General features: G+C 37.4%; 1 protein-coding gene across 1 annotated transcript; it reads right to left on the bottom strand.

Annotated features, from left to right (window-relative positions):
- Nucleotides 1–19: 19 nt before the first annotated feature.
- On the bottom strand, nucleotides 20–24,511 carry LOC142985538 (uncharacterized). Its single transcript, XM_076133764.1, has 5 exons — nucleotides 24,267–24,511; nucleotides 9,937–9,954; nucleotides 5,299–5,407; nucleotides 4,928–5,026; nucleotides 20–4,337 (listed from the first exon to the last, which is right to left on the bottom strand). Exons 1-5 carry the CDS (start codon nucleotides 24,267–24,269, stop codon nucleotides 1,531–1,533), a joined length of 3,036 nt encoding a protein of 1,011 aa, XP_075989879.1. The 5' UTR covers nucleotides 24,270–24,511; the 3' UTR covers nucleotides 20–1,530.
- Nucleotides 24,512–26,841: the final 2,330 nt, after the last annotated feature.

The following is a 26,841-nucleotide window of genomic DNA, read 5'->3' as shown; positions in this document are numbered from 1 at the left end:
AAAAAAATCAAAAGAAATATTAAGTTCTGTACATTTTATTTTAAAAAGTAACATGCATAACTTAATACTATAATGAGTAATAAATACATTATTTTTTTATTATTAAATAATTACATTGTACTATGATAACGACTTTGTTCTATTCCTACCCAGTCCTATTCACTGCAGGCGTGAAGATATGAGCGTTTTTACATCATCTTCTTCTTATCGTATGGTTAGTGGTCAACCTAGTGTCAAAGTTGTTCAAGCCGCCCGAGAGGCCTTTGACATAGCTTAACGACTGTTATCTTAGTAGACAACAACCGGGACCGACTTTTTACGTGCCCTCCGAAGCACGGAGACGCCCAGTTCAAATACCACTATGCGGTCACCCATCTATGGAATGACCGCGCAAATGGTTGCTTAACCCACAGATCGTTTACCGACCGGTGAGCGCAACTGGCTATGGGCGCCTCAATACTTTAGTGAGGGAACGGAAGCACGTCGTTGTTACGTCTCCGTCACACGCACTCTGCGTATACGTCTACTGTATTTATGTTTCGTCTTCTACACAGCGACTTGTTGCTATATTAAAACGCCATATTAAATGGCAACACTAAAAATTGTTGATCAAATGTCACTTAATCAATTTGATCAACTTACAATGTCAGTAAAAATGATCAATCGTCACGCCTGAATTACAAAATAAAAGTATTTTTAATACAAAACTATACCAAGAACAATGAAAATACTGTTTTTATAATTTAATTTAGTTATTCTATGTTTTGGGTAAAAATCTCCGTGTCATATGCACACACACTAACTGTCAAATATATCTGACACACACACTGACACATGTCAGAAAACAAAATATATAATTATTGAAGTTTTCGAACCGTAAAAATATTTTTTTTTTGTATAATTTAGCCTCAAATGTATGTTTAAACTAAAAATAAATTACTTTAAAATTAACATTAATTATAATTTTCTACAAAATGGCTTCCAACCAAGATGGCGTATCCTTTATTTATTGAAAGTAAAAAAATATTTATTAAAAAATATCTCCCATATTTACTGGCTTCACAATTATGAACAAAATTTTCTAAAAGAAAATATTTGCACATAAAATTGATCAACAATTTGTATTGATCAGTGATCAACAGTATTGATCATGATCAGAATGACAAATGACTATTAACAATCATGATTGTTCAATCAAAACTATTAGTAATTAATATATTATTACCTTAGCTGTCTTTAAATAACTTGAACAATTTCGCTACATCATAATGAACGATATTTAGGTCCGCTTGTAAATTATTGCAGGACGCGACGTCGAGGACTATAGCAGTATAGCATTTCGATCAATTGTTAGAACAGTTAACCGAGAGTCCTCTGCACTGTGTCTACGTTCAATTTGCTAACACACCTACTTGCATTCAGGTTGGCAACACTGAAAAACTGATCAATCCCCAATCAACACACCAATCACAATCATAATTATAAATTTTGATCGACCAATCATAATTAATCAATGTATCTGGACTAGAATTACGCTTTACTCTTACCACTAGATTCTTCTTCACTTATGCTTGTCGCTACAGAGATTTCAGTAACCGCTTCTTTTTCATCAAAATATATCGCTACCTCATTGTCATCTTTGTCTATGGATTCTGGAGGAGGTACAACTACCTCTGACCTCTCTGACCCTGCAGTTTTCAAATCACATGGTCCTTTATGGGCATGGACCTCAGAAGCTTGGGTGGCTTGGTCCTTCGAATGGTCAATAGGTTCGTATCCATCTGGAAGCACTAAACCGTCGTGGAATGAAGCGAAATTTTGATAGTTAACTTGTGGTAAGGACTGCTGGTGAATGTGGTTGAAAAATTGAGCATTCTGTTGAGTAAATTGCTGAGTTTGCTGCTGGCTGGACACGTGCTGGTTTGTCGAAGGCTGGTTGGATACAATCTGGCTTTGTGACAGCTGGTTTTGTGAATGCTGGTTCGCCAGATGCTGGTTTAAACTCTGCTGGTTTACCTGATTTTGTCCAGGTTTGTTCGGGTCTTCTATCGCTTGCAATATACTCTGTAAAAGACCTTCAGATAGCAGTTGTTCGTGAGGTACCCCGTCCTTTCCTTTCTGATTGTTAGACCCTTGGATTTGAATGGAAAACTGCCCAATTTTATTAGGAATTGGTTCGCGTATATGTTGATTAGATGCCGCTATTTTCTGCTGCAATTCTTTCGCTTCAAGATTCAGGCTGTTTATTCTTTCAGAAGTCTTCTGAATCTGATCGCTCACGAATTGTAATCTTTCATCTTTTAATACATGTTTTGAGTTCAAAGCTTTACCTTTTTGGGAATAGCTTTCTCGTTTCTCATTTTTAACGTTATTTTGGTGTATAACTGAATGAGCAGATACTAAATCCTGGGCAAACGAATTAGGTATAACTGTGTTTGAAGATTTCAACGTCGTACCTAAAGAACTAAGACTGTTTACGTAACTCGTAGCCAAATCTACGGGGATTTTTTCACCAGATTGCGCTGCTTTTAATATCGCCTCGTGGTAGGGACAGTGCTTCAAAATGGCGGCTGCGTCAAGGCTTGAAAGATTGGCTAGTAGTGTCCCGTCTATCGTTGAAGTGATCGCGTTGTTTGAAGAACCTGAAGTCACATGGTCCCCTACTCCGACTGTTAGCAACGGTGCGGCATAGGAATCTATAGGAGATCCATATAAGTTTGAAGGTACTTGCTGTTGTTGAAAGCTGATAGGGTTTCCATTATGAGGTAGACTGTATAAATTAGTCGGTTCTATAGACAATGATACACTGTTTAATCCAGCATTACCAGAATGTATGTTTACATCTTTGATGTCTCTTATCGGGGGCGGCAAATAGGCTGGTCCTTGGTGGACATGGTCTATATGGTGAGCGTCCTTATGTTGTGATACATGGCCTATACCTTCAAATAAACCTTCAGGGACTGACTCACGGAATTTGATAGGTTTCTGTGGAGAATTTAAGCCAGTGTGGCCGCCGCCGGAATGGTAGCCATATGGTAAAGGTAAGTTAGGACTGTGACGTGGTGGGGCACCATATTGACTGCCTAATGGGACTCCGTAAAAGCCTGAAGGAGCGACTAAGCCTTTAGCTCCCTGCTGTCTTAGAGATGCTGGGTATGGACCGGAAGATGAGAAGGAATCTAGTGGAGGTGCGCCGTAAGTATCGAAGGGTTTTCCAACTGCTAAGTCTGCCTGGTGACCACGATTTTCTGTGTAGTGTGCTTCAAAGACGGTCTTAGACTGATCAATTCCGTTAGAATCGCCTCCAACGATTGCATTTAAGTCTATATTGGCTAATGCATCCTGATGAACATTCGCATAACCTGTAGTAATTTGCGCCGAAGAAAATTGATTGTGACTATCCAAATTTGGCAAAGATTGGTCCAAATTCAATTGAATGTCATTCGCAAAGTGATCCTGTCCAACATGTTGGTGGATTTCTTGTCCGATGTGTTGGTCAACTTGCTGGTGGATTTGTTGACCGATGTGTTGGTCGACTTGTTGGTGGATTTCGTGGCCGATTTGATGGATGGGTTGTGATACTCCAGGAATTGGTTTCCAGCCGTCGTAGAGCACATGGGGTGGTGTTGGCGGCGCGGGAATGCCTGGGTGAGGAGGACGTGGGTTCGGATCCGGTTGAGGAGGACCATAATGGGAAATGGAGCCAACGTTTCCAAAGACAACTTGGTCGTTTGGTCCTATAGGGCCTACGACCTGACCAGGAGGGCCGTAAGTGTCACTAGGTATAGGGAAATTAGGTTTTAAATCAACTGGTAAGTTCACTAAAGGAGTGCCATAAATGGGGGCGGGTAGGTTTAAACCTACATCTATGTGATTGTTTTCTACGGGGGGTAAAGGAATGGAAGGTAATTCTGGCAATGGGAGGGGGCTAGGGGGTCCATAGTTTATCTTAGGGGGGCCGTATACAGGTTTAGGAGGACCATATACCGGCTTAGGGGGGGAGAAAATAGGCTTGTTTAGGACAATCTTTGGTGGTTTAAAAGGTACCCCATAAGTCGGTTTAGGTAAGCTTTGCTTTGGGGGACCAAACGTCTTTTTAGGGGGACCATATACTGGTTTTGGTAGACTTAACTTAGGGGGGCCGTATATAGGCTTAGGGGGGGAGTATTTGGGGGGGCCGTAGATCGGTTTTGGTTTGGAGATAGGTGGTGGAGGGCCGTGGTAGACTTGGCTGGGGAAGTTCACTGGGGAGGGGGGGCCGTAGGCTCCAGGGGGGGTTTGTAGGATCGGAAGGTCTGGCACTCCGTACACGGGGGCTGGTAGCTGCAGATCTGAAACTGAAAAAGATTATTTTGAGCATTTTTTTTTTCAGGACCAAAACAAGTACAGATATGTTAAATATTTTTTAGTCTATATGGATAATCGGAATCATATTTTTTTTGTTTTACCGGAGCAAGTTATTTTAAAGATAGTTCCCACATTAAGAAATTGAAGAAAAATAATTGCTCTTGTGTCGCGGGGACTTCTACAAACATACAAACAACAAACACAAAGTACAACCAGACTTGAAACAACTAATTGTGGATTATACCTCTACAAATATTTGTTCCGTGTGGGAATCGAACCCACGACTTCCCGCCGCAATGGTAGCTGCGTGGCGACCTTAACCACTACGCCACGGACGGCAATAAAAGTGAGTTTACTTCTCAGTCCTTCTTATACATAAACCGTCTTATTCATAAAAATATATGAAGTTATGAAAGGCTTATAAAGTGTTTTGTTTCTTTCACTCCTTAGCGAAAAGAAAAAGAGAAAACATATTAGAGTAGCATTTTAACTAAAATAGGCTGATAGTGTGTTTATGAATAAGAGGAAAAAAACTATTGCATTGATATAAATAAGCTAGCTATATTATATAGGTACTTACTAGTATTCCCTAGATCTTTAGGCGGTCCATAAGCATCAGGTGGAAGGGGCTCCCCGTACGAGTTCGATAGTGGTGCCTCTCGCTTCTGTGCTGTGCTCCCTGAAATAAGAGGGATGAAGATATTATTGAAGATATAGCATTTAGATTAAGTAACACTAGAGGCAGACTGAGACTTCGTCCGCGGGTAAATCCCGATCCCTCAGGAACTCTGGGATTAAAAGAAGCCTATGTACTATTCTGGGTCTTCAGCTAAATACATATCAAATTTCATCATAATCGGTTCAGTAGTATTTGTGTGAAAGAGTAACAAACATCCGTACATACATACATTCTCACAAACTTTCGCATTTATAATATTAGTAGGATAATACCTGAATGTGTGGCTTCTGCTACCAGGTCTTGCTCACTGTCCTTGGAGACCAGTCCTGGAGGGGTCTCCTCAGCGCTCGCAGCCGCCAGCGCCAACAGGAGGAACAGCATCTGAAAGCAGTACATCATCAGTACCATGGAACAGGGGACTGTTTGTTGTCAATTTCTTTTGGCAAAGCCGTTAAAGTGGTCACCTCGCCGCAATAACCGTAGCACCGCGTGCGGTTCCAATCACATCCGGGTATTTGTTCTGAGCCTGCTTGTTAATATATCTATACTAATATTATAAAGCTGAAGAGTTTGTTTGTTTGTTTGAACGCGCTAATCTCAGGAACTACTGGTCCGATTTGAAAAATTCTTTCAGTGTTAGGTAGCCCATTTATTGAAGAAGGCTATAGGCTATATATCATCACGGTACGACCAATAGGAGCAGAGTAGCAGTAAGAAATAATACAAAAACGGCTAAAATTTTGACTTATTCTCCCTTATGTGACGCAAGCGAAGTTGCGCGGGTCAGCGTGTAAGTATATATTTAGAAGTATAAAATACTCCAGCGAGGCCCTGGAGGACTGACGTGGAGATGGGTTTCGCGTGAACAGTAGGTACGTTGAAGGAAATAAGCCATTGTAGCGGCACGTTGCATAAATATGTTTACCAGTTATCTGGTTAGAGTACAAGCTCTGCTTAGTTAAAAAAGTTAGTCCTAAAACATTTATTTACTTAATTAAGATGCTTAAACAACTTTGACACTAGGTTGACCACTAACTATACTATTAATGAATGAGAGAGTAGAGTCCATCACAGTGATCAAGTGACACTTTACATTACTACAACAACTGTTTAAACAACTCTCACACATGACATTGCTCACGATGTGTTCCTTCATCGTTATAACAACGTGATCATTATTTTTAAAACATCACTTGATTTAGTCATAGATTTTAAACCATCGACCATAATTTGCGTGGGAACGAATGCATATACTACTATTTTTATTACCTAACATACAATTAACTTGCCGAATGTATACGCATAAAGAGACTTTATTAACGGAACAAATAACAAAAAAAGGCCTAGCAGTTTCTAAGAAATTACGTAACACACAAACTTCCGGAATTAATAATAAATAAATCATCAACTTTCAAACCGGACAGTTGGATAATAGATCCGTGTATAGATCACGATCTATAGATCTATAGATCATTACTACGTCATGCGTTCACAAATAATTGAACTATACGAGTTATGTGAAATATAAGTATTAGAAAGTTTATATTATTTTGTATGGAATGTGTAATTAGAGAAAATGTATGAAATAGTAAAGAAATCAAATGATTATATATCTATACTAGAGCCCGCCCACGACTTCGTCCGCGTGGAAACCCTTCCCGTGTAAATCCCGATCCCTCGGGAACTCCGGGATAAAAAGCCTATGTGTTATTCTGGGTCTTCAGCTACCTACATACCAAATTTTCAGTTCAGTAGTATTTGCGTGAAAGAGTAACAAACATCGAGACATACATACATACATACTCACAAACTTATGCATTTATAATATAAGTAGAATACGCATACAACTTTGCAACGTCGCGTGTTGCCTCGGGTTTGAACCGTTGACCACTTGCGTGGAAGGTGCCAGCTTATACCACTCGGCTATGTTTGACGGTTTGACACGGAGGTCTGTATTTAAATAGCTATGTATGTATTTATGTATGTATGTATGTATGTTATTTCCTGAGGCAAGGGAAGTGCTCTCAATGAACAAGAAAGTAGTGTGTTGTGTGAATGTACAGATCAACTGACACACACTGACATGGAAAGTTGTACTGATGGGACCATGTCGATAAAATCATATAAGTTTAGTATCTGTTGCGATCAGTGTTAGCCAAGTGGTTTAATTTGACACCTCCCACACAAGTTGTTGCAGGTTCGAACCCCAAGCAACACACCAATGACTTTTCCAAGTTATGTGTGTATTAAAAATAATTATGACTTGCTCTAACGGCGAAGGAAAACATCGTGAGAGATAACCTTGCATGCCTAAAATTGGTTTCATACATTTATTGAGGGCATGCAAAGTCCCCAACCTGCACTTGGGCAGCGTGGTGGACTCAAGGTCTAACCCCTCACCCTTGTTTGGGAGGAGACCCTTGCCCTGCAGTGGGACAGAAATGGGCTAATAAAAAAAAACTGCTGCGTGGTCCGTATTACAACCAACTGGTCAAAATTTAATCATTTATTAATTCAGACAAATACTGACACTTATTTATGATAGTCAATGATACAGAGAGTGAATTTACCACCAGTTCGGAAGGTAGGGCCAATGAGAAGAGCTAGCAACAAACTCTCCACTCTTTTTAATCGCCAAATGGTTTTGACAATATTTTTGTTTCATATAAATCATTGATGATGTAAGGAGCTGCTAACAACACTACCGACTCATGAGGTCTCATGAGTGCAATATGCAAATGAGCTTTTATTTTGGAATTCCTGTCGTTACACTGTCCACAATGGACAACTCCCGCACTAAGAATTGCTCTTGTGTCGCGGGGACTTTTACAAACATACAAACAACGGACACATAGCACAACAAGATCCAATACAATTATTTATGGATCGCACAAATAATTGATCCGTGTTGGAATCGAACCCACGACCCGATGCAATGATTTCGGCGTGGCGACCTAAACTACTGCGCCACGGAGGCAGTCCATAAAGTTATTTACGAAACATCTTTATAACAGTTATTAGTAGATATCCCACAAAAAGGTATATACTTACAGGGTTATATACATACTATGTATGTAACCTTGTATGTTTACTCAAGCTTGCACATAACGCAGAGGACACACGATACAATCATCTCGGTATTTCCGTTCAATTATTACATACAGACTAGATAACGGAAACATCGTATTATCTTACACTTCCCTTAGATTTCTCTCTCATTACTTATATACCAAAGAAATACAGGCGCAAGATGAATTTACTTATTTTATTAGAGCCAAAACATGTGTTTACTCAGGTATATCTTTGATACATTTGTTAGCGGAAATGTATCTTATCCGTTATTGTATATAATTCCTAGGAAATGTATGTAATTCCTAAAATCGCCCGGAAATGTTTGAAATTGATTGAAAGTTTGATTGTTACAAAATCGTTTCACCGAGTGCTTTAATAAAACATATTATTATTCTCATTTTAACAACCTGATAAATACAGAAATTATTATTTTTATAGATTTCCTAATGCGATTGGAATTATATACCATTCCGAGGATATGTACCTATGTACTATGTATTGACTAGATTATAAAACCATATTTTATACATTTTCTTAAGAGCTTCGGAATTATAAATATGCATTTCGTAGGAGTTGTATAAAATTCCTAGAGTTCATACAAATCCGGTTACACATACATAAAATCACGCCTTTTTCCCATAGAAATAGGCAAGAGAAAAAGAACTTCCCTTATACCATTCACATTAGTACATTTTGTCATACATTGTATAAAAATAGGTATTTTAGTTTATGTTCTTACTAGCTGACCTGGTAAACGTTGTTTTGCCACATAAATAAAAAAAAATGTGTCACTTAGGGATAAAAATATATATGTTGGCCGGTTCTCAGACCTACCCAATATGCTCACAAAATTTCATGAGAATCGGTCAAGCCGTTTCGGAGGTACGGTAACTAACATTGTGACATGGAAATTTTATATAATAAGATTTATTTTTCGATAAGCTCTGTCAATACAATTTAAATGTTCGATAACTATCATATGTCAGTCAGTACATATATAGATAGTTAATAACCTGTATTAACACATAAGTTAAATTGTAACCTCAAAAAACCTTTCCGTACAAACGAAATTACGGGCGGAAAATAACACAAAAAGGTTCTCTCGATATTTCCTTCCGTCGCATCACTAGTTACCATAGACAGATCTACTTATTTCTTCTCATCTCATTGTCTATGATTACGCCATGATAGATTGATTGTCTCTGGACGAATTATCTCGTACACACGGTTTTGTAACACATGGGAAGTAGATAAGGGAACTGGTACGGAAGATGAACTCTTAATTAATACTAGTTGCTGCTACCGAGTTCGTTCGTAATATTTGCAAGTGTATATAGTTATAAAGCTGAAGAGTTTGTTTGTTTGTTTGAACGCGCTAATCTCAGGACTACTGGTCCGATTTGAAAAATTGTTTCTGTGTTAGATAGCCTATTTATCGAGAAAAGCTATAGGCTATTATATGTCATCACGCTACGACCAATAGGAGCAGAGTACCAGTAAAAAATGTTACAGAAACGGGAAAAATTTTGACCCATTCTCTTTTATGTGACACAAGCGAAGTTGCGCGAGTCAGTTAGTAACTGATAAACATACTAAATACACATGTAAATACATATATAGATACGTTAACAATCAGGCTCAGAACAGATACTCGTGCTCATCACACAAAGATTTGTCTCGGGATTGGAACCACACGCGGCGCTACGGTTATTGCGTTGAGGTGACCACGTTAACCACTACGATAAACGGCAAAATAACATGATAATTGAAACTTGTGCAAAGTACAGGAACGTAACTGTTTCAGGTCTTAGATAAATTAAATTGTGTTCTCAACTTACCGGTCTTCGTCGTAATATCTGAAACAAATAATTTATTATTAATATGATATATCTATATACTATCTATATAAGATAGCAGTGATAGCCGATTCGTATAAGTTGGCACCTCCCACTGAAACGGTCGATGGTTCGAAGCCGAAGCAACATAAAAATTACTTTTCAAAATGTGTATCTATACTAATATTATAAAGCTGAAGAGTTTGTTTGTTTGTTTGTTTGTTTGTTTGTTTGAACGCGCTAATCTCCGGAAATACGGGTCCGATTTGAAAAATTCTTTCAGTGTTAGATAGTCCATTTATCGAGGAAGGTTATAGGCTATATATCATCACGCTACTATCAAAAGGAGCAGAGTACCAGTGAAAAATGTTACAAAAACGGGGAAAATTTTTAACGCTTATGTAACGCAAGCGAAGTTGCGCGTGTCAGCTAGTTAGAAATAATTATCACTGGTTCCAACGGTGATGGAAAACATCGTGATGCAACCTTACATGTTTGAGAGTTCCTTATCACAGTTCTTGAAGGTATGCAGAGTCCCCAAGCCGCACTTGGCTAGCGTGGACTCAAGGCCTAACCCCTCCCTCATTACGGGAAGAGACCCTTGCCCAGCGGTGGGATACTAATATTATAAAGATGTTTGTTTGTTTGTTTGAACGCGCTAATCTCAGGAACTACTGGTCCGATTTGAAACATTCTCCCAGTGTTAGATAGCCCATTTACCGAGGAAAGCTATAGGGCATATATCATCACGATACGACCAATAGGAGCAGAGTAATAGTAAGAAATATTACAAAAGTGGGGAAAATTATGACCTATTCTCTCTTATGTGACTCAAGCGAAGTTTCGCAGGTCAGCTAGTGGGCTATAAAAGGGAGTTTATTTAGCAGTCATCTCCCACCGCCATGGCCTAAGGCTTTACTTTCATATAACCTGCCTCTTGCACGGATCATATTACTGCATGAAACTTAAGTCGCTTTCACTTGGAGTGATGTCACGATGTGAAAACTATTTGTTTACTAAGGTCACTTGTTTTACAAGTTATAGTACCGACAGGGCTGCCAGTAGCCCTACCATGAGTTGGCGTATTTAAAAACTAGAGTAGTTAACGTGAGAACGCAACTACAACAGTGGGCTCAAATAGGGAAAGAATGAACGACAAAGCCAATCTACATTCACTGTTGTTTAATTTAACTACACGTTATTAAATATGGCGACCCATGGTAGCAATTTTGGTACCTTAACTATCCGCTAGAGGCGCTGTTCGAGTTTTACGAGAACTACAGTGTCTCCGGAAGACTATAGTTACCAACTCATGGTAGCGCTACAGATCTTGGCTGATCATTTCCTGGACATTTTTGGGGCCAAGATCAGAATTCTTGTCTCAGGTCCGAGACCACTATTAGTCCATTGAAATGTTACATGAGTTTTACATTTCTTAGAGGACGCAATTTTATTTTTGGAAAATGTGTTCAATAGAAGCTTAACTTGAAGTTTGTGGGGTCGCCACCCTTGGCCCCCGGCCGCTTGTCTTTTATTGTAAGACGCACAGTTTCCATGATATAGCGAAAAACTGTTTCCGCCCCCTTTTCCACAGGCAGCCGGGGGACAAGGGTGGCGACCCCACAAACTTCAATTAGGCTTCTATTGACCCCTCCCACATGGTCCTAATAAAATTGTGTCCTCTAAGAAATGCAATGTTCGACCCTCAAATTGTAACATTTCAATGGACTATAAATAGAAATAACCAAAAAAATACCGACGTGGTATCGTAACTTTGTTTAATAACGGTCGCGTCAAAGATCTTTGAAAATGACAGCCGGGACTCACAATTTAACGTGCCTTCCGAAAGGACTTGACATGTATAAAATGGTTACCCATTCACAGAACTAAGAGAAGCTTAACTTCAGAAATCTATTTCGCCGCTGTTGTTACTTAGCCATGAGCTCCTCACAGTCAGTAATATTGAGTATCGAAAATATGACAGCCTACTAATATAATAAATGCGATTTTTTACGTATGTACTTATGTATGTTTGTTACTCTTTCACGAAAAAACTACTGGACGAATTTTAATATAATTTAGAATACAGATAGCTTAAATCTTGTATTAACACATAGGATACTTTTTATCTCTGAAAAATATTTTCACGTGTACGAAATTGTGGGTAGAAATTAGTAATATTTTCTACCGCGCAACTAGCTATGGCTGCAGCTCTATAACATAAAGTAAAGAGTAATGACGCCGACCTTTTCCGTCGATGTATAAATGATGCCGGCTGTATGACCCCTGCTTTCACGGTAGAAAGTGAGACTGGTTTGTCAACGGTTATGTGTGCAGAAGAGACAACGTTTCTACCTATTAGTTCCATCGTTATTTGCTCAGTAATTTACATATTTGTAGTGATATTGCGCTTCTGACGTGCCGTTTCATTGAAAACAGCTTTGTACAAATATTTTTAGGATTTTTGGGAAATTTTAGATTTTTTATCCGGTGTATGGATGTGCAGTTATTCATTTTTCGTATATACATATCGCACTAATAATACATAGATACAACTTCAACTACACATAACACTATAACCATACCATATTTTTTTTATTAGACAACAAATGAATAAAAATAGTATCAAAATAATATTCTTTATTTCATTTTTGAAGCACAAAGAGCATTACGTTATTTTGTACCCATTATAAGGAATAATAAACAAGTTTTTCATCGAATCTGATAAAAGTTGTATTTTTAGTTACTATTGTATTATTAGTGCGATGTATTTTCAGACATATGACCATAGACTTTGCACTCCGAGGCATGGAGGTTTGCGACCTCAACTTACACAGAAATTGCACAGAATTTGCCGATAGTTCATAGTGAAAAAATCGCCCCACTAAAACGTTGATAGGTTCAGAATATTAATATAAAGATTTCAATTTGTTATATGGAAATACTGCCTCCGTAAAATCGAACTAACTGGTATGATATTGCATACCCTCAATAAACGTATTAGACAAATTTTAGGCATGCATGGTTTCTTCACGATGTTTTCCTTTATCATTAGAGCAAGTGATAATTATTTCTAATACACACATAACTTGGAAAAGTCCGGGTGTGTTGCTTCGAACCTGCAACCACCCCGCTTGGTTGGTGTCAATTTAAACCACTGGGCTATCACTGCTTCCATACATATGTCAAAAAAATATACATACTAAAATCACACCTTCCCATAGGGGTAGAGAGAACCAAATTAATAAATTTCGCAAAAGATATAAAGAACAATATCAATAGTTGCAGACCGTAACATAATAATAGTTATAATATTTGAATGTTATTCTTACGTGTTATATTACTATAACTCGATGTTGATTCACCTGTAAGTGAAAGTAGTTATATAATGTACAAACTTGAGGCACCCAAGGCCGCGGGCAATATACATACTTCTCTATACTAATATTATAGATGCGAAAGTTTAGGAACATGTTTGTTATTCAATCGTGCTAAAACGGATGGGCGGATTTTGATGGAATTTAGCACATAGATAGATTATAACCTGTGTTCAAACATAGGACATTTTTAATCCATGGAAAATTTTTCACGCGGGTGAAGTCGCGAGAGTAAGCTAGTAATATTATAAATGCGGAAATTTGAATTTTTGTTATTCAATCATGCTAAAACTAATAGACAGATTTTGATGGAATTTGGCACACAGATAGAATATGTCCTGGAATAAAATAAAGGAGACTTTTTATCCTGAGTAATCTTTTCATTTTAACGAAATCGCGGGCAAAAGTTCATAGTTTAAAAAGCCACGATTTAATTATAAATCTTTCAAACAAAAGTAAAACTACTAAAAACAGTGAAGAAATACGATAAAAATAATAATATAATTGCTTGTTATACAACACAGTTATTTCAATCCAAACATATTAGGTTTTAGTCACGCCTAAGATAATATTTGCCGTGAAATTGTATTATTTGTATGGATAATCGTGATTTTATGCTCATTTATGATGTAAGAGAATATTAATTGTTCTTACTATTTTTTTATTTCCTTCATAATCTATACTAATATTATAAAGCTGAAGAGTTTGTTTGTTTGAACGTGCTAATCTCAGGAACTACTGATCCGATTTGAAAAATTATTTCAGTGTTAGATAGCCCATTTATCGAGGAAGGCTATAGGCTATATATCATCACGCTACGACCAATAGGAGCAGAGTACCAGTAAAAAATGTTACAAAAGCGAGGAAAATTATGACCCATTCTCTCTTATGTGACGCAAGCGAAGTTGCGCGGGTCAGCTAGTTATACCAATAAGATTAGGTTACTAGACACAAAATATAATTTTTACGCAGTTATTTCTGAGGTTTAACTGCTCTTGTACTTTGTTCTGTGGATTGGTGACCATCTTATACATACTGAGTTCCACCAGTCGGTAAACGATCTTTGGTTCAAGAAAACCTTAGCGCGGTATTTCCATAGATGGGTGACCGCATAGTGGTATTTGAATTGGGCAACTCCGTGTTTCGGAGAGCACGGTAAAATTCGGTCCCGGTTGTTGTCAATTAAGATAACAGTTGTTAAGTCACGTCAAAGGTCTTCTTGCTTGAACAAGATTGACACTAGGTTGACTTCTAACCATACTATAAGAAGAAAACCGCACTAACTATAAATAAATAAATTTAACCCATTACTGTCCCACTGCTGGGCAAGGGTCTCCTCCCGTAATGAGGGAGGGTTTAGGCCTTGAGTCCATCACGCTGGCCAAGTGCGGATTGGGGACTTTGCATGCCCTCAATAAAATATTAAACAAATTTTAGGCATGCAAGGTTTCCTCACGATGTTTTCCTTCACCGTTGGAGCATGTGATAACTAACTATCCATACTATCGATACTAATATCGATACTAATATTATAAATGCGAAGGTAACTCTGTCTGTCTGCTACTCAATCACGCCTAAACTACTGAACCAATTTGCATGTATGTAGAATCTTTGATACCCGAGAAAGGACATAGGCTATAATATCATCACGCTACGACCAAAAGGAGCAGAGTACCAGTAAAATATGTTACAAAAACGGGGAAGAATTTCACCCATTCTCTCTTATTGGACGCAAGCGAAGTTGCGCGGGTCAGTTAGTACGATATAAATAAACCAACCCATGTGACTATGAGCGTCTCTTATCTTGTAGGCAGAAAACTATATACAATTACTCTATGACAGGTCATCTTGTGAGCTTTCCCGTGCTTTCTTTGTTAACTAAACTTAGTTTTGTAAGTTATGTTATGTAACATTCCGATGAGATTCTTTACTTTTATTGTAAATGCGAAAGTTTGTGAGAATTTATGTAATGTAAAATCCATACTAATATTATAAATGCGAAAGTAACTCTGTCTGTTTGTCTGTCTGCTACTCAATCTCGCCTAAACTACTGAACCAATTTGCATGAAATTTGGTATGGAGATATTTTGATACCCGAGAAAGGACATAGCTTAGGCTATATATCATCACGCTACGACCAAAAGGAGCAGAGTACCAGTAATTAATGTTACAAAAACGGGGAAAAATTTCACCCATTCTCTCTTATTGGACGCAAGCGAAGTTGCGCGGGTCAGCTAGTCTGTATATAATTCAAAGGTGACTGACTGACATAGTGATCTATCAACGCACAGCACAAACTATTGAACGGATCGAGCTGACATTTGACATGCAGGTAGATGTTATGACGTAGACATCCGCTAAGAAAGGATTTTGATCTAACCCCAAGGGGATAAATAGGGGATGAAATTTTGTATGAGAATTTATGTTCTAAGTCACAAACCACGCGGGCAAAAGTTACAAATAAGATAACGCGTGTTGTAAATGAAGAATCAAATCTTCTGAAAATTTATTAATTTAGGTTGACATTTAATGTCTCACGGTTAGGCAAGGGTCTCCACCCGTAATGAAGGAGGGGTTAGGCCTTGAGCCCACCGCGCTGGGCAAGTGCGGATTGGGGCCTTATGTGAAAATGTATGGATAATCAAATTCCTTTCTTAGTCAAATTTCAGGTAGATCCGTCCTGTGGTTTGGTCTGTGCGTTGATAGATCACTATTCCCCGGTTTCTGAGTACATTTAGCGGTAGTTTATCTATTTAATAGCGTTTTTTTTTGTATGAGTTTTGACGCTATTTAATAGATAAACTACCGTTATATGTACCTCGGAGACCGGGGGTACGTCAGACGCCTATGAGTTTAATATAATATAGATAGATTGTCACTTGGTATACTCATTGATATCAAACTCTCGAACACTTGGATGCCAAATCCTTTTACGTAACATGTTGTAAGGACAAAACTTTCGGTGAAACGAATAAATTCCGATGAGGTGAGCTTTCATTGAAAGCTGTCACGCCGGTCGTTATTCGGTGAGGTGCGGAGTTACGTCACAACTCTTGCTTGACCGCTTTCTAAAAATTGAGAGCTTATTTGTTAAGTTCAACTTTGGGACGTTTAAATTACTTGTACACGCATATTATGATAATTTATGTGTTACTAGCTTCTACTGCGACTTCGTCCGCGTAAAATTGTTTTTTTTTGTTTGTTTGTTTGTCGTATGGTTAGTGGTCAACCTAGTGTCAAAGTTGTTCAAGCCCGAAGGCCTTTGACGTGGCTTAACGACTGTTATCTTAGTAGACAAAGAGTAGGTACTAAGAATTCCTCTTGTGTCGCGGGGACTTTTACAAACATACAAACAACGGACACAAAGTAAAACCAGACCCGAAATTAATTGTGGATCGCACAAATAATTGTTCCGTGTGGGAATCGAAACCGCGACCTCCCGCAATGGTAGCGGCGTGGTGACCTCAACAGTATAACTTCTCAATTCGCACCAGTAGTCCCTGAGATAAGTGCGTTCAAAAAAACAAACAAACAAACTCTTCAACTTCATAATATTAGTATAGATACTATAGATAGATATATAAACGTCTTAACTCCGACATTACATGAATTCTTTATATATTCCCACAGAAGAACGGATGCTTAGTTTTCTACTAACCACCGGACATGACGGCTTACAAATCACTTTAACCTTCATATAACCTTCACAATAATACATTTAACTCATTATAATTTTCGAAGATCTTTGACAGTCGTTAACAGTAGTCAGAAGCTTGAAAGTCTGACAACTAGACTTACTAAGTATCGTGTTGTAACTCAGGTAACTGTGTTGTTCTGTAAAATACTGGTTCAGCTGTATCCGGTGAGACTGGAAGCCGACTCCAACATAGTTGGAAGAAAGGCTAAGCCTTGATGATTGTCCCACTGCTGGGCAAGAGTCTCCTCTCAGTATGTAGGTGTTAGATCTTGAGTCCACCACGCTGGCCAAGTCAAAATCAAAATCAAATTATTTATTAATTGAGGTCAAATATTGTCACTTATGATAGTCGTTACAATTACTGAATCTACCACTAGCTCGGAAAGTGTACAGCCCTATGAGAAGAGCTAGCAACAAACTCACGGCCACTGTCTAAAGTTCGGGTTGGGGACTTTATATACCTTAAAGAACTGTTCTAAACAACTCTCAGGCATGCAAGGTTGCATCACGATGTTTTCCTTCACCGTTGGAGCAAGTGATAATTATTTCTAATACACACATAACTTGGGTATCGTGATATAACCCAGGTATCTGTGTTGTGGAGGTCAGATAGACAGTCGCTGCATGTAAAATACTAGTTTTCAGTGCATCCAGTGAGACTGGAAGCCGACTACAACATAGTTTGGAACAAAGGCTAGACTCATATAGGTTTATACACACATAACTTGGAAAAGACATTGGTGTGTTGAACTCTCGATCACTGTCCCCCGGTTTCTGAGTACATTCAGTGGTAGTTTATCTATTGAATAGCGTTAAAACTCATATAAAAAAACGCTATTGAATAGATAAACTACCGCTAAATGTAGTCAGAAACCGGGGGTAAGTGATCTGCGAAACTACGTCCACTTTAAAGATAAATGTTTATATACTAAACTGTCATGCCTCTATAAATCTGACCTTGACAACATAAAACAATGGTATTGTATTATAAAAGTTGTTTTTTTGTTTAAAATTCATGGTAAATTTAACATAAGTCGTCGTAAAAAAGATTTAGACTGAAGTTTTTTATTATTATTATTGTCTTGTAAAAAGGTCAGGTGTTCGTAACCGGCGATCTTGTATGACAACATGTATGTATGTGAATGAGGCAAGGGAAGTTTGTAAGGATCGTACCAAGTGACGTTCTTTGGTCTCTGCCTACCCCTAAAGGAAAATAGCGGGATTTTATGTATGTATGTAGGTATTATAACCAATTCGTTTTGACATGAAACTTTGATAAACAAACACAGTTTGACATTTATAATAATATAATTTGTTTAAAAACCTATATTTTTTGGACAAACAAACGTATTTCTCTATTAAAACCTATATTTTTTAAAGTCAGCGCTCACCCATCACAATCCATACCTCACGGTCGTTGCTTAACCTCGTATTAAGAGAGTGGTCGGATGAGTAGAACCGGAACTTGTCGAGAAAGTAAAACGCAAGCGGGGTCAATGAACTAAGATGTGTGTGTCATAGATTATGTGTGAGTATCTCGAGTCTATAGCCAGTTGCGCTCACCGGTCGGTAAACGATCTGTGAGTTAAGCAACCTTAGCGCGGTTTGTCCATTGATGGGTGACCGTTTTGTGGTATTAGAACTGGGCGTCTCCGTGCTTTGGAGGGCTCGTAAAATGGTGGTTAATTAATATATTATTACAGTGTTTAGGTCATTCAAGGGGCTTTTTTAAATAACTTTGACACTAGGTTGACCACTAACCATACGATAAGAAAGACCGGTCGGTAAACTATCTGTGAGTTAAGCAACCTTAGCGCGGTTAGTCAATTGATGGGTGACCGTTTTGTGGTATTTGAACTGGGCGTCTCCGTGCTTACATGCTCTGTGATTTCAGGGGTCGATTAGTTACGACCTAAAGCGCTGACGGTGTCTTAATATAAATCAAAGACAAATTGCATTTTTCCAGACCCGGGAATCGACCCCGGGACCTCACAATCAGCAGCCGGATACTACCAACTACGCCACAAAGGTAGAGTCTCGTCTATTCATATAATCTTTGACAATAATTAGCATAGAATCTTCTCACGAGAACTATCCAACAATGGCATTTTAAATTAATACAAATTTAACACGACAAGAGAATGTGTGGGAATTTGTATCACATTCTTTGTGAGGTTCAAGTTCGACGCTCGTGTTGGGAGATTTTAAAGCTTTCTGGTGTACAACGCGAAATTTTATGATACTTAGATGTAGGTGCAGTGTTTGAGCTGAGCGTCTCCGTGATACAAGTCACGCTTGTTGTTTAACATGACAACAGTTCACCACAAACACTTACACTACTTTGACACTAGGTTGACTGACCATACGATGAAATAAAATAACTAACCCCCGGTTTCTGAGGTACTTTTAGCGGTAGTTTATGTATTCAATAGCATTTAAACTCATATAGAAAACGCTATTGAATAGATAAACTACCGCTAAATGAACTCAGAAACCGGGCATAACTAATGCAAAAATGTCAGGTGTGATGTACTCGTAACTTGCGGTCCAGCCGGCTCCCGACGACTTACACACGAAAATCAAATTTGATTTCGATAGATTTTAATTTCAATATAGCGACTTATAAAACACTAGTTTAACATGAAAATAATCTACATAAAACAATCCTATTAGTATCACTTTAAACCAGCTTTCAATCACGCGCTAGTTTGACATTTAAAACTACGATTTGACGTTTGTTCGAACCAATCAAAAATTTTCGACTCGATACTGTCGAGAATAAGCCTGATGTATGGCAACACTAGCTGACCCGCACAACTCAATTTGCGTCACATAAAAGAGAATGGGTGAAATGTTTTTCCCGTTTTTGTAACATTTTTTACTGGTAGGTACTTTGCTCCTATCAGGCGTAGCGTGATGATAATTATATAGCCTATAGCCTTCTTCGATAAATGGGTTATCTAACACTGAAAGATTTTTTCAAATCGGGTCTGAGATTAGGGCGTTTAAACAAACTTTTCAGCTTTATAATATTAGGATAGATGTATGTATGTGAATGAAGCAAAGGAAGTTTGTAAAGATCATAGGTACCAAGTGGCGTTCTCTGGTTTCTGCCTACCCAACTGAGTAAAAGGCGTGATATATAAACGTTATTTTCGTACGGTGAATGGCTGCAAATGAAAGTAAGTACAAGTAAAATGGTAGATTATAATCCAATTAGTTCGCGTGTTCATAATAACGTCATGTTCATACACCAGTCATTAACATCGCTTTAAATTGACTGCCTCCGTGGCGCAGTGGTTCAGGTCGCCACGCCGATACCATTGCGTCGGGAGGTGTTCGATTCCCACACGGAACAATTATTTGTGCGATCCACTAATTGTTTCGGGTCTGGTTGTGCTATGTGTCCGTTGTTTGTATGTTTGTAAAAGTCCCCGCGACACAAGAGCAATTCTTAGTGCGGGAGCTGTCTTTAAAAAAAATACATCATACTTTTTTATGGCATTTCACGCAGCTGAACGACTGTAATCTATATCATCATCATCAATATTATAAAGTTGTAGAGTTTGTTTGTTTGTTTGAACGCGCAAATCGCGCAGTAATAATATTAGAATACTAGCTGACTCGGCAAACGTTGTTTTGCCATGTAAATTAAAAAATATATTTTGTCACTTAGGGGTATGAAAAATAGGTGTTGGCCGATTCTTAGACCTACTCAATATGCTCACAAAATTTCATGAGAACCGGGTAAAGCTGTTTCGGAGGAGTACGGTGCAACGAAAAATGTGACGCGAGAATTTTATATTTTATAATCTTTTTTTTTTTTATCTAAACCATTCTCTGATCCCCTTGAACACACACAAAAAATTTCATCAAAGAAGTTCAGTGACACACTTACAGAAGAATTATATATATAAAGATATATTTACAACTAACTGATAGAACTCAAGACCTAGCGATCAGCAATCACACACTACCTTTTGAACCACAGTGTCATAGTTTTACGTATATCTCCATATGTTTGACACTTTCACAAAAATTAACATATTCATATAACTATTGAGACTTGAGAGCATAATATACATAATATGTTCGCTTTCATTTTTCATAGAATTTTAGAGAAAATATCCGTTTTTGTAAATACTTATTCAACACATGTTTTTCACGTTTACAAACATACAAAAGACAAAATGTAAAACAAGCTCAAACAACTAGAAAATTTCGCAAATCTATACTAATATTATAAAGCTGAAGAGTTTGTTTGTTTGAACGTGCTACTTAGGAACTACTGGTCCGATTTGAAAAATTATTTCAGTGTTAGATAGCCCATTTGTCGAGGAAGGCCATAGGCTATATATCATCACGCTACGACCAACAGGAGCAGAGTACCAGTAAAAAATGTTACAAAAACGGGGAAAATTTTGACCCATTCTCTCTTATGTGACGCAAGCAAAGTTGCGCGGGTCAGCTAGTTAAATATATATCGCGTATGATAAAACGTTTAAAAAAATAACATCAACATTGGTCCACCCCGTAATAAGCTATGAGGTAACAAGCAGAAAAAAAATCATACAGTCGAATTGAGAACCTCCTCCTTTTGTGAAGTCGGTTAAAAACTGCACTGCACTACTAACACAGACATAAAGAATTAGAAAACTAAGTCAAATGTAATAGCATTTAAACATGAAAGGAAAAATATCTCTTTTATAACACGGTTATTTAATTGTACTGTGAAATTGATTTTATATAAGACTTTTACGTGTAAAGGGCTCCCTCGTAATTAGTGATACTGTAAATGATTTGTAGCAATGAAAATAAATTGAACCCATCTTCTTCAGTCTAGCCTTTCTTCCAACTATGTTGGAGTCGGCTTCCAGTCTCAACAGATGCAGCTGAGTACCAGTGTTTTACATGCAGCGACTGTCTATCAGACCTCTACAACACAGTTACCTGGGTTATAACACGATACTAAGTAAGACTGATTGTCAGACTTTCAAGCTTCTGACGACTGTCAAAGATCTTTGATAATGTCAGCCGGTATTCACAATTTAACGTGCCTTCCGAGACACGGAGGAACTCGATATGTAAAAGATGTTCACCCATCCAAAAGCGTGCTTAATCTCAAATATCGATCCACGCGGCCGTTGATAACTAACCCCCGGTTTCTGAGGTAAATTTAGCGGTAGTTTATCTATTCAATAGCGTTTAAACTCACATAAAAAAAGCGCTACTGAATAAATAAACTACCGTTAAATGTACACCAGAATTCGGGCATAAGCCACGCTTGGCTAAGCCATTGGTGAAATATGAAAAAGACATACACAGATCATATCGGTGATGTCTTGTAAAAAGGTAAGGTAACCGGCGGTCCTGTATGACAACATGTATGTATGTGAATGAAGCAAGGGAAGTTTGTGCAGTCTTTACTCTCTGTCTATGAGAAAAGCCGTGATGTTTTTAGTTTCAAACTCAGGCTTTGTTTTACTAAAACCTATTTATTATATTAGAAAGTTGAATAAGAGTGTTATGTTTTATATCAAGTAATAACACACGCAAGTCTTTTCATAAGTATTTAGAAGTATATAAGTATGTTTATTAGTTAATCAACGTCCATAGCCAGCTGCGCTCACCGTTCGGTAAACGATCTGTGGGTTAAGCAAACGTTGGCGCGGTCATTCCATAGATGGGTGACCGCATAGTGGTATTTAAACTGGGCGTCTCCGTGCTTCGGAGGGCACGTTAAAAGTAGGTCCGGGTTGTTGTCTACTAAGATAACAGTCGTTAAGCCACGTCAAAGGCCTTCGGGCGGCTTGAACAACTTTGACACTAGGTTGACCACTAACCATACGAGAAAGAAAGAAAGAAGTATATAAGTATATTTATCAGTTAATCAACATATATAAAACTCTTTCGTTACTGACCGACTGATGGACAACGCACAGAAACTACTGAGCGTACAAACTTGACATTTGCTATGAAGATTCCTTAGGAAGTGAGAGGAGCACAAAGAAAGGATTTTCGGATATTCCATCCCGGAGGGGGAGAAAGTCCACGCGGGCAAAGCTGCGGGCAGAAAGCTAGTCTAATATAAATTAGGATAGCACTTGATCACTCGTTCTAACGGTGAAAGAAAACATCGTGATGAAACCTTGCATGCTTAAAATTTGTTTAATAGTTTTATTGAAGGCATGCAAAGTCCCCAACTCGCACTTGGCCAGCGTCGTGGACTCAAGGCCTAACGTCTCCCTCTTTCGGTAGACTCTTGCCCAGCAGTGGGACATTAATGGGTTAAAAAAATAGTAGTTTGCCCGACGTGGGAAACAAACCCGGGACGTCTTGGTCAGTAATCAGATACACAACCGACCGCGCTATAGAGGCAGTAATTATTGTTAATAATTTTGATTACTGGAGAATATAGGCTAATTTAATTAAATTTTAAGTGAAATTTCTAATGCATGAATTTAATGATCTCGTTAAAATTACTTTGTTATAATTATAATTGGGTAGCGCACCGCCATTTGATAAATTTAATTTACTTTTCCCCGCGAGTTCGTCCACTTGAAAACATTTCCCGGGGTAAAAGCATCCACTTTTACTATATTCCTAGTAAACTATAATTTTAACCCTTATCTGTCCCACTGCTGGGCAAGGGTCTCCTTCCGTAATGAGGGAGGGGTTAGGCCTTGAGTCCACCACGCTGGCCAAGTGCGGGTTGGGGATTTTGCATTCCTTCAAGAACTGTTCTAAATGACTTTGAAGCGTGAATGATTTCATCATAATGTTTTCCTTCATAAGAACAAGGGATCATTTTTTATAATACACACATAACTCTAATTTCACCAAAGTCTTTTCAGTCGTTTTTGCGTGAAAGAGTAACGAACTTACATACATACATTCTCTAAAACTTTCGCATTTATAATATTAGTAGAACTATTACTAACGTTGCGTTTCAATTACCTTTATTACTTTAATTTAATTTGTTAGGTTTTTTTTTTATTTCGTATTATTATTTTACGCATAAAAAATAGCATTTAAATTTAACTAAAATAGAGTTTTTGCAAACTTGGTATTTGAATATATTCTATATTTATTAGATTCTCTTAAATTACTGAAATAAGCATTAACAAGGATCGTACTGTGTTCTTTGGTCTCTGCCTACCCTTATGGGAAAAACACAGGATATTTTATAATGTAGGTAGGTTATGTAGGTACATACCACGAAAATAATAAATTAAATTAAATTAAAGAAAGACACTCACCATTTTTAGTTTAAAAAAAAAACAAATCTTCGAACTTAAAATCCAAATATCACACACTTTTTTTTTTACAGAAAAAAAAAACACAAACGTCAACACTGCATTCCCGCGCTTTTTCTACTTTTTTTCTATCTCATGTTATTTCGCACAGGTATTTCGTTATACAGTCTTATTTTTTATTAAATTTTATATTTTATTATTAAATAATAGTTTTTGAGCACGTCTTGAGTGGAAGAAAGAGTAATAATGACTGCGTCTGAGAGAGTTTAACATCTGAAAGTAGGTGTCATTTCCTATGGCGGCCGCCTGACAGCTTCTCAACACATATTTAACAAAACAAAACCTTATTTCACTAATATTAAAGTCTATAATCATCTAAAATGTTCATAGTTACTTCATAAAGAAAAACTATCAACCTCGTATTGTATGCCAAATGATTTTAAACTGTATTTTTAAGGTTATAAAGTTGATTTTCTATTTGGTATTTTGAAAGCTCTGTGTATAGTAGCTAAATATTGACTTAGAATAAATTTTGTTTTAAAATATTCATAGTTAAATGGTTTACGTAATAATTTAGGTGAAATTCGTTAATATTATATGCAAAATATAATTATTGCGAAGTGAAATGCGATAATCATTTTAATATTAATATTATAGTGTTCGTAAATAGAAATTACTTTTTTATGACCTTAGACGAAATTTGTTTTTGACAATATTTCCTACTACTAAATGCGAAAGTATGTAAGTATGGATGGATGTTTGTTACTCTTTTAAGATAAAACTACTGGTCGGATTTTAATGAAATTTGATACAAATATAGTTTATTTACTGTGTTTACACATAGGATATTTTTTACCCCGGGAAATCTTTTCATGCGAACAAAATCGCGGGCAGGCCCTAATAATACAAATGCGATAGTCTAATAATACAAATGCGATAGTTTGTGAGGATGGTTGTCTATGTTTTAACTCTTTTATGAAAAAGACTATTTTAGTTCTGAGTAAACGTTATATACATTTTTTTTTTTTTTTTTTTTAATAACCCATATCTGTCCCACTGCAGGGCAAGGGTCTCCTCCCGAACGAGGGGGAGGGGTTAGGCCTTGAGTCCACCACGCTGGCCAAGTGCGGGTTGGGGACTTTGCATGCCCTCAATAAATGTATTAAACAAATTTTAGGCATGCAAGGTTTCCTCACGATGTTTTCCTTCACCGTTAGAGCAAGTGATAATTATTTCTAATACACACATAACTTCGAAAAGTCATTGGTGTGTTGCCTCGGATTCGAACCTGCGACCACTTGCGTGGGAGGTGCCAACTTAAACCACTCGGCTATCACTGCTCTTCTCGTTATATACATAGATTGTTTAAAACCTTACAGGTGCTGTGCCTAATATTTTTACATAGAAATACAGCTTCAAGTAAATAACAACTTATTCAGTAATTGTAACGAACTATGGTCAATTTGGGTAACTTTGAATCATTTGGGTAACATTGACAGTGGGAATATGAACTAGTTTCCATTATCTATACTAATATACTAATATACTAATATTATAAAGCTAAAGAGTTTGTTTGTTTGTTTGTTTGAACGCGCTAATCTCGGGAACTACTGGTCCGATTTGAAAAATTCTTTCAGTGTTAGATAGCCCATTTATCGAGGAAGGCTATAGGCTATATATCATCACGCTACGATCAATAGGAGCAGAGTACCAGTGAAAAATGTTACAAAAACGGGGAAAATTATGATTCTCTTATGTGACGCAAGCGAAGTTGCGCGGATCAGCTAGTTTATTTATATGAAACCAACACAATTGATAAAGGTTTATTCTAGTTTTGCAAAATTTTATCAATTGTGTTGGTTTCATATATAAAAATAATCGAAACTAGTTCAAATTCCTACTGTCAATGTTACCCAAATGAATCAAAGTTACCCAAGTTGACTGTATCAGAAGTATCTATATTTGATTTAAATTAATAAAGGATTTTCTCCTCCCATAACGAGGAAGGAGACCATTTCTAGTGGGACATTAATCTATACTAATATTATAAACCTGAAGAGTTTGTTTGTTTGTTTGTTTGAACGTGCTAATCTCAGGAACTACTGGTCCGATTTGAAAAAATCTTTCAATTTTAGATAGCCCATTTATCGGGGAAGGCTATATATTATCACGCTACGACTAATAGGAGCAGAGTACCAGTAAAAATTTTTACAAAAACAGGGAAAATTTTTACCCATTCTCTCTTATGTGACGTAAGCGAAGTTGCGCGGGTCAGCTAGTTCTTTATATTTATTTCAATGATTTTGCGAAATTGTTCAAGTTGTTTTGCGGTACCATGTGTTATAGTTTATTAAATTAAATAGTGTTGCGTGTAAAACTGGGTCATATATCTCGTGTCTATGAGCATTTAGAACAAGCTGAGAGAAAAAGTAAAAGTATGTCTTTATTATTTATGCCTTTACTCTTATATATAACTCAGCTATCTCCTATGATACTGTTGGTTATTATAAGATCACTAGCTGACCCGCGCAACTTCGCTTGCGTCACTTAAGAGAGAATGGGTCAAAATTTTCCCCGT

Source organism: Anticarsia gemmatalis, chromosome 30, assembly GCF_050436995.1.
Source record: "Anticarsia gemmatalis isolate Benzon Research Colony breed Stoneville strain chromosome 30, ilAntGemm2 primary, whole genome shotgun sequence".
Classification (NCBI taxonomy): domain Eukaryota; kingdom Metazoa; phylum Arthropoda; class Insecta; order Lepidoptera; family Erebidae; genus Anticarsia; species Anticarsia gemmatalis.
The sequence above is the reverse complement of the archived record's forward strand: the minus strand, read 5'-3'. Positions and strand labels throughout refer to the sequence as shown.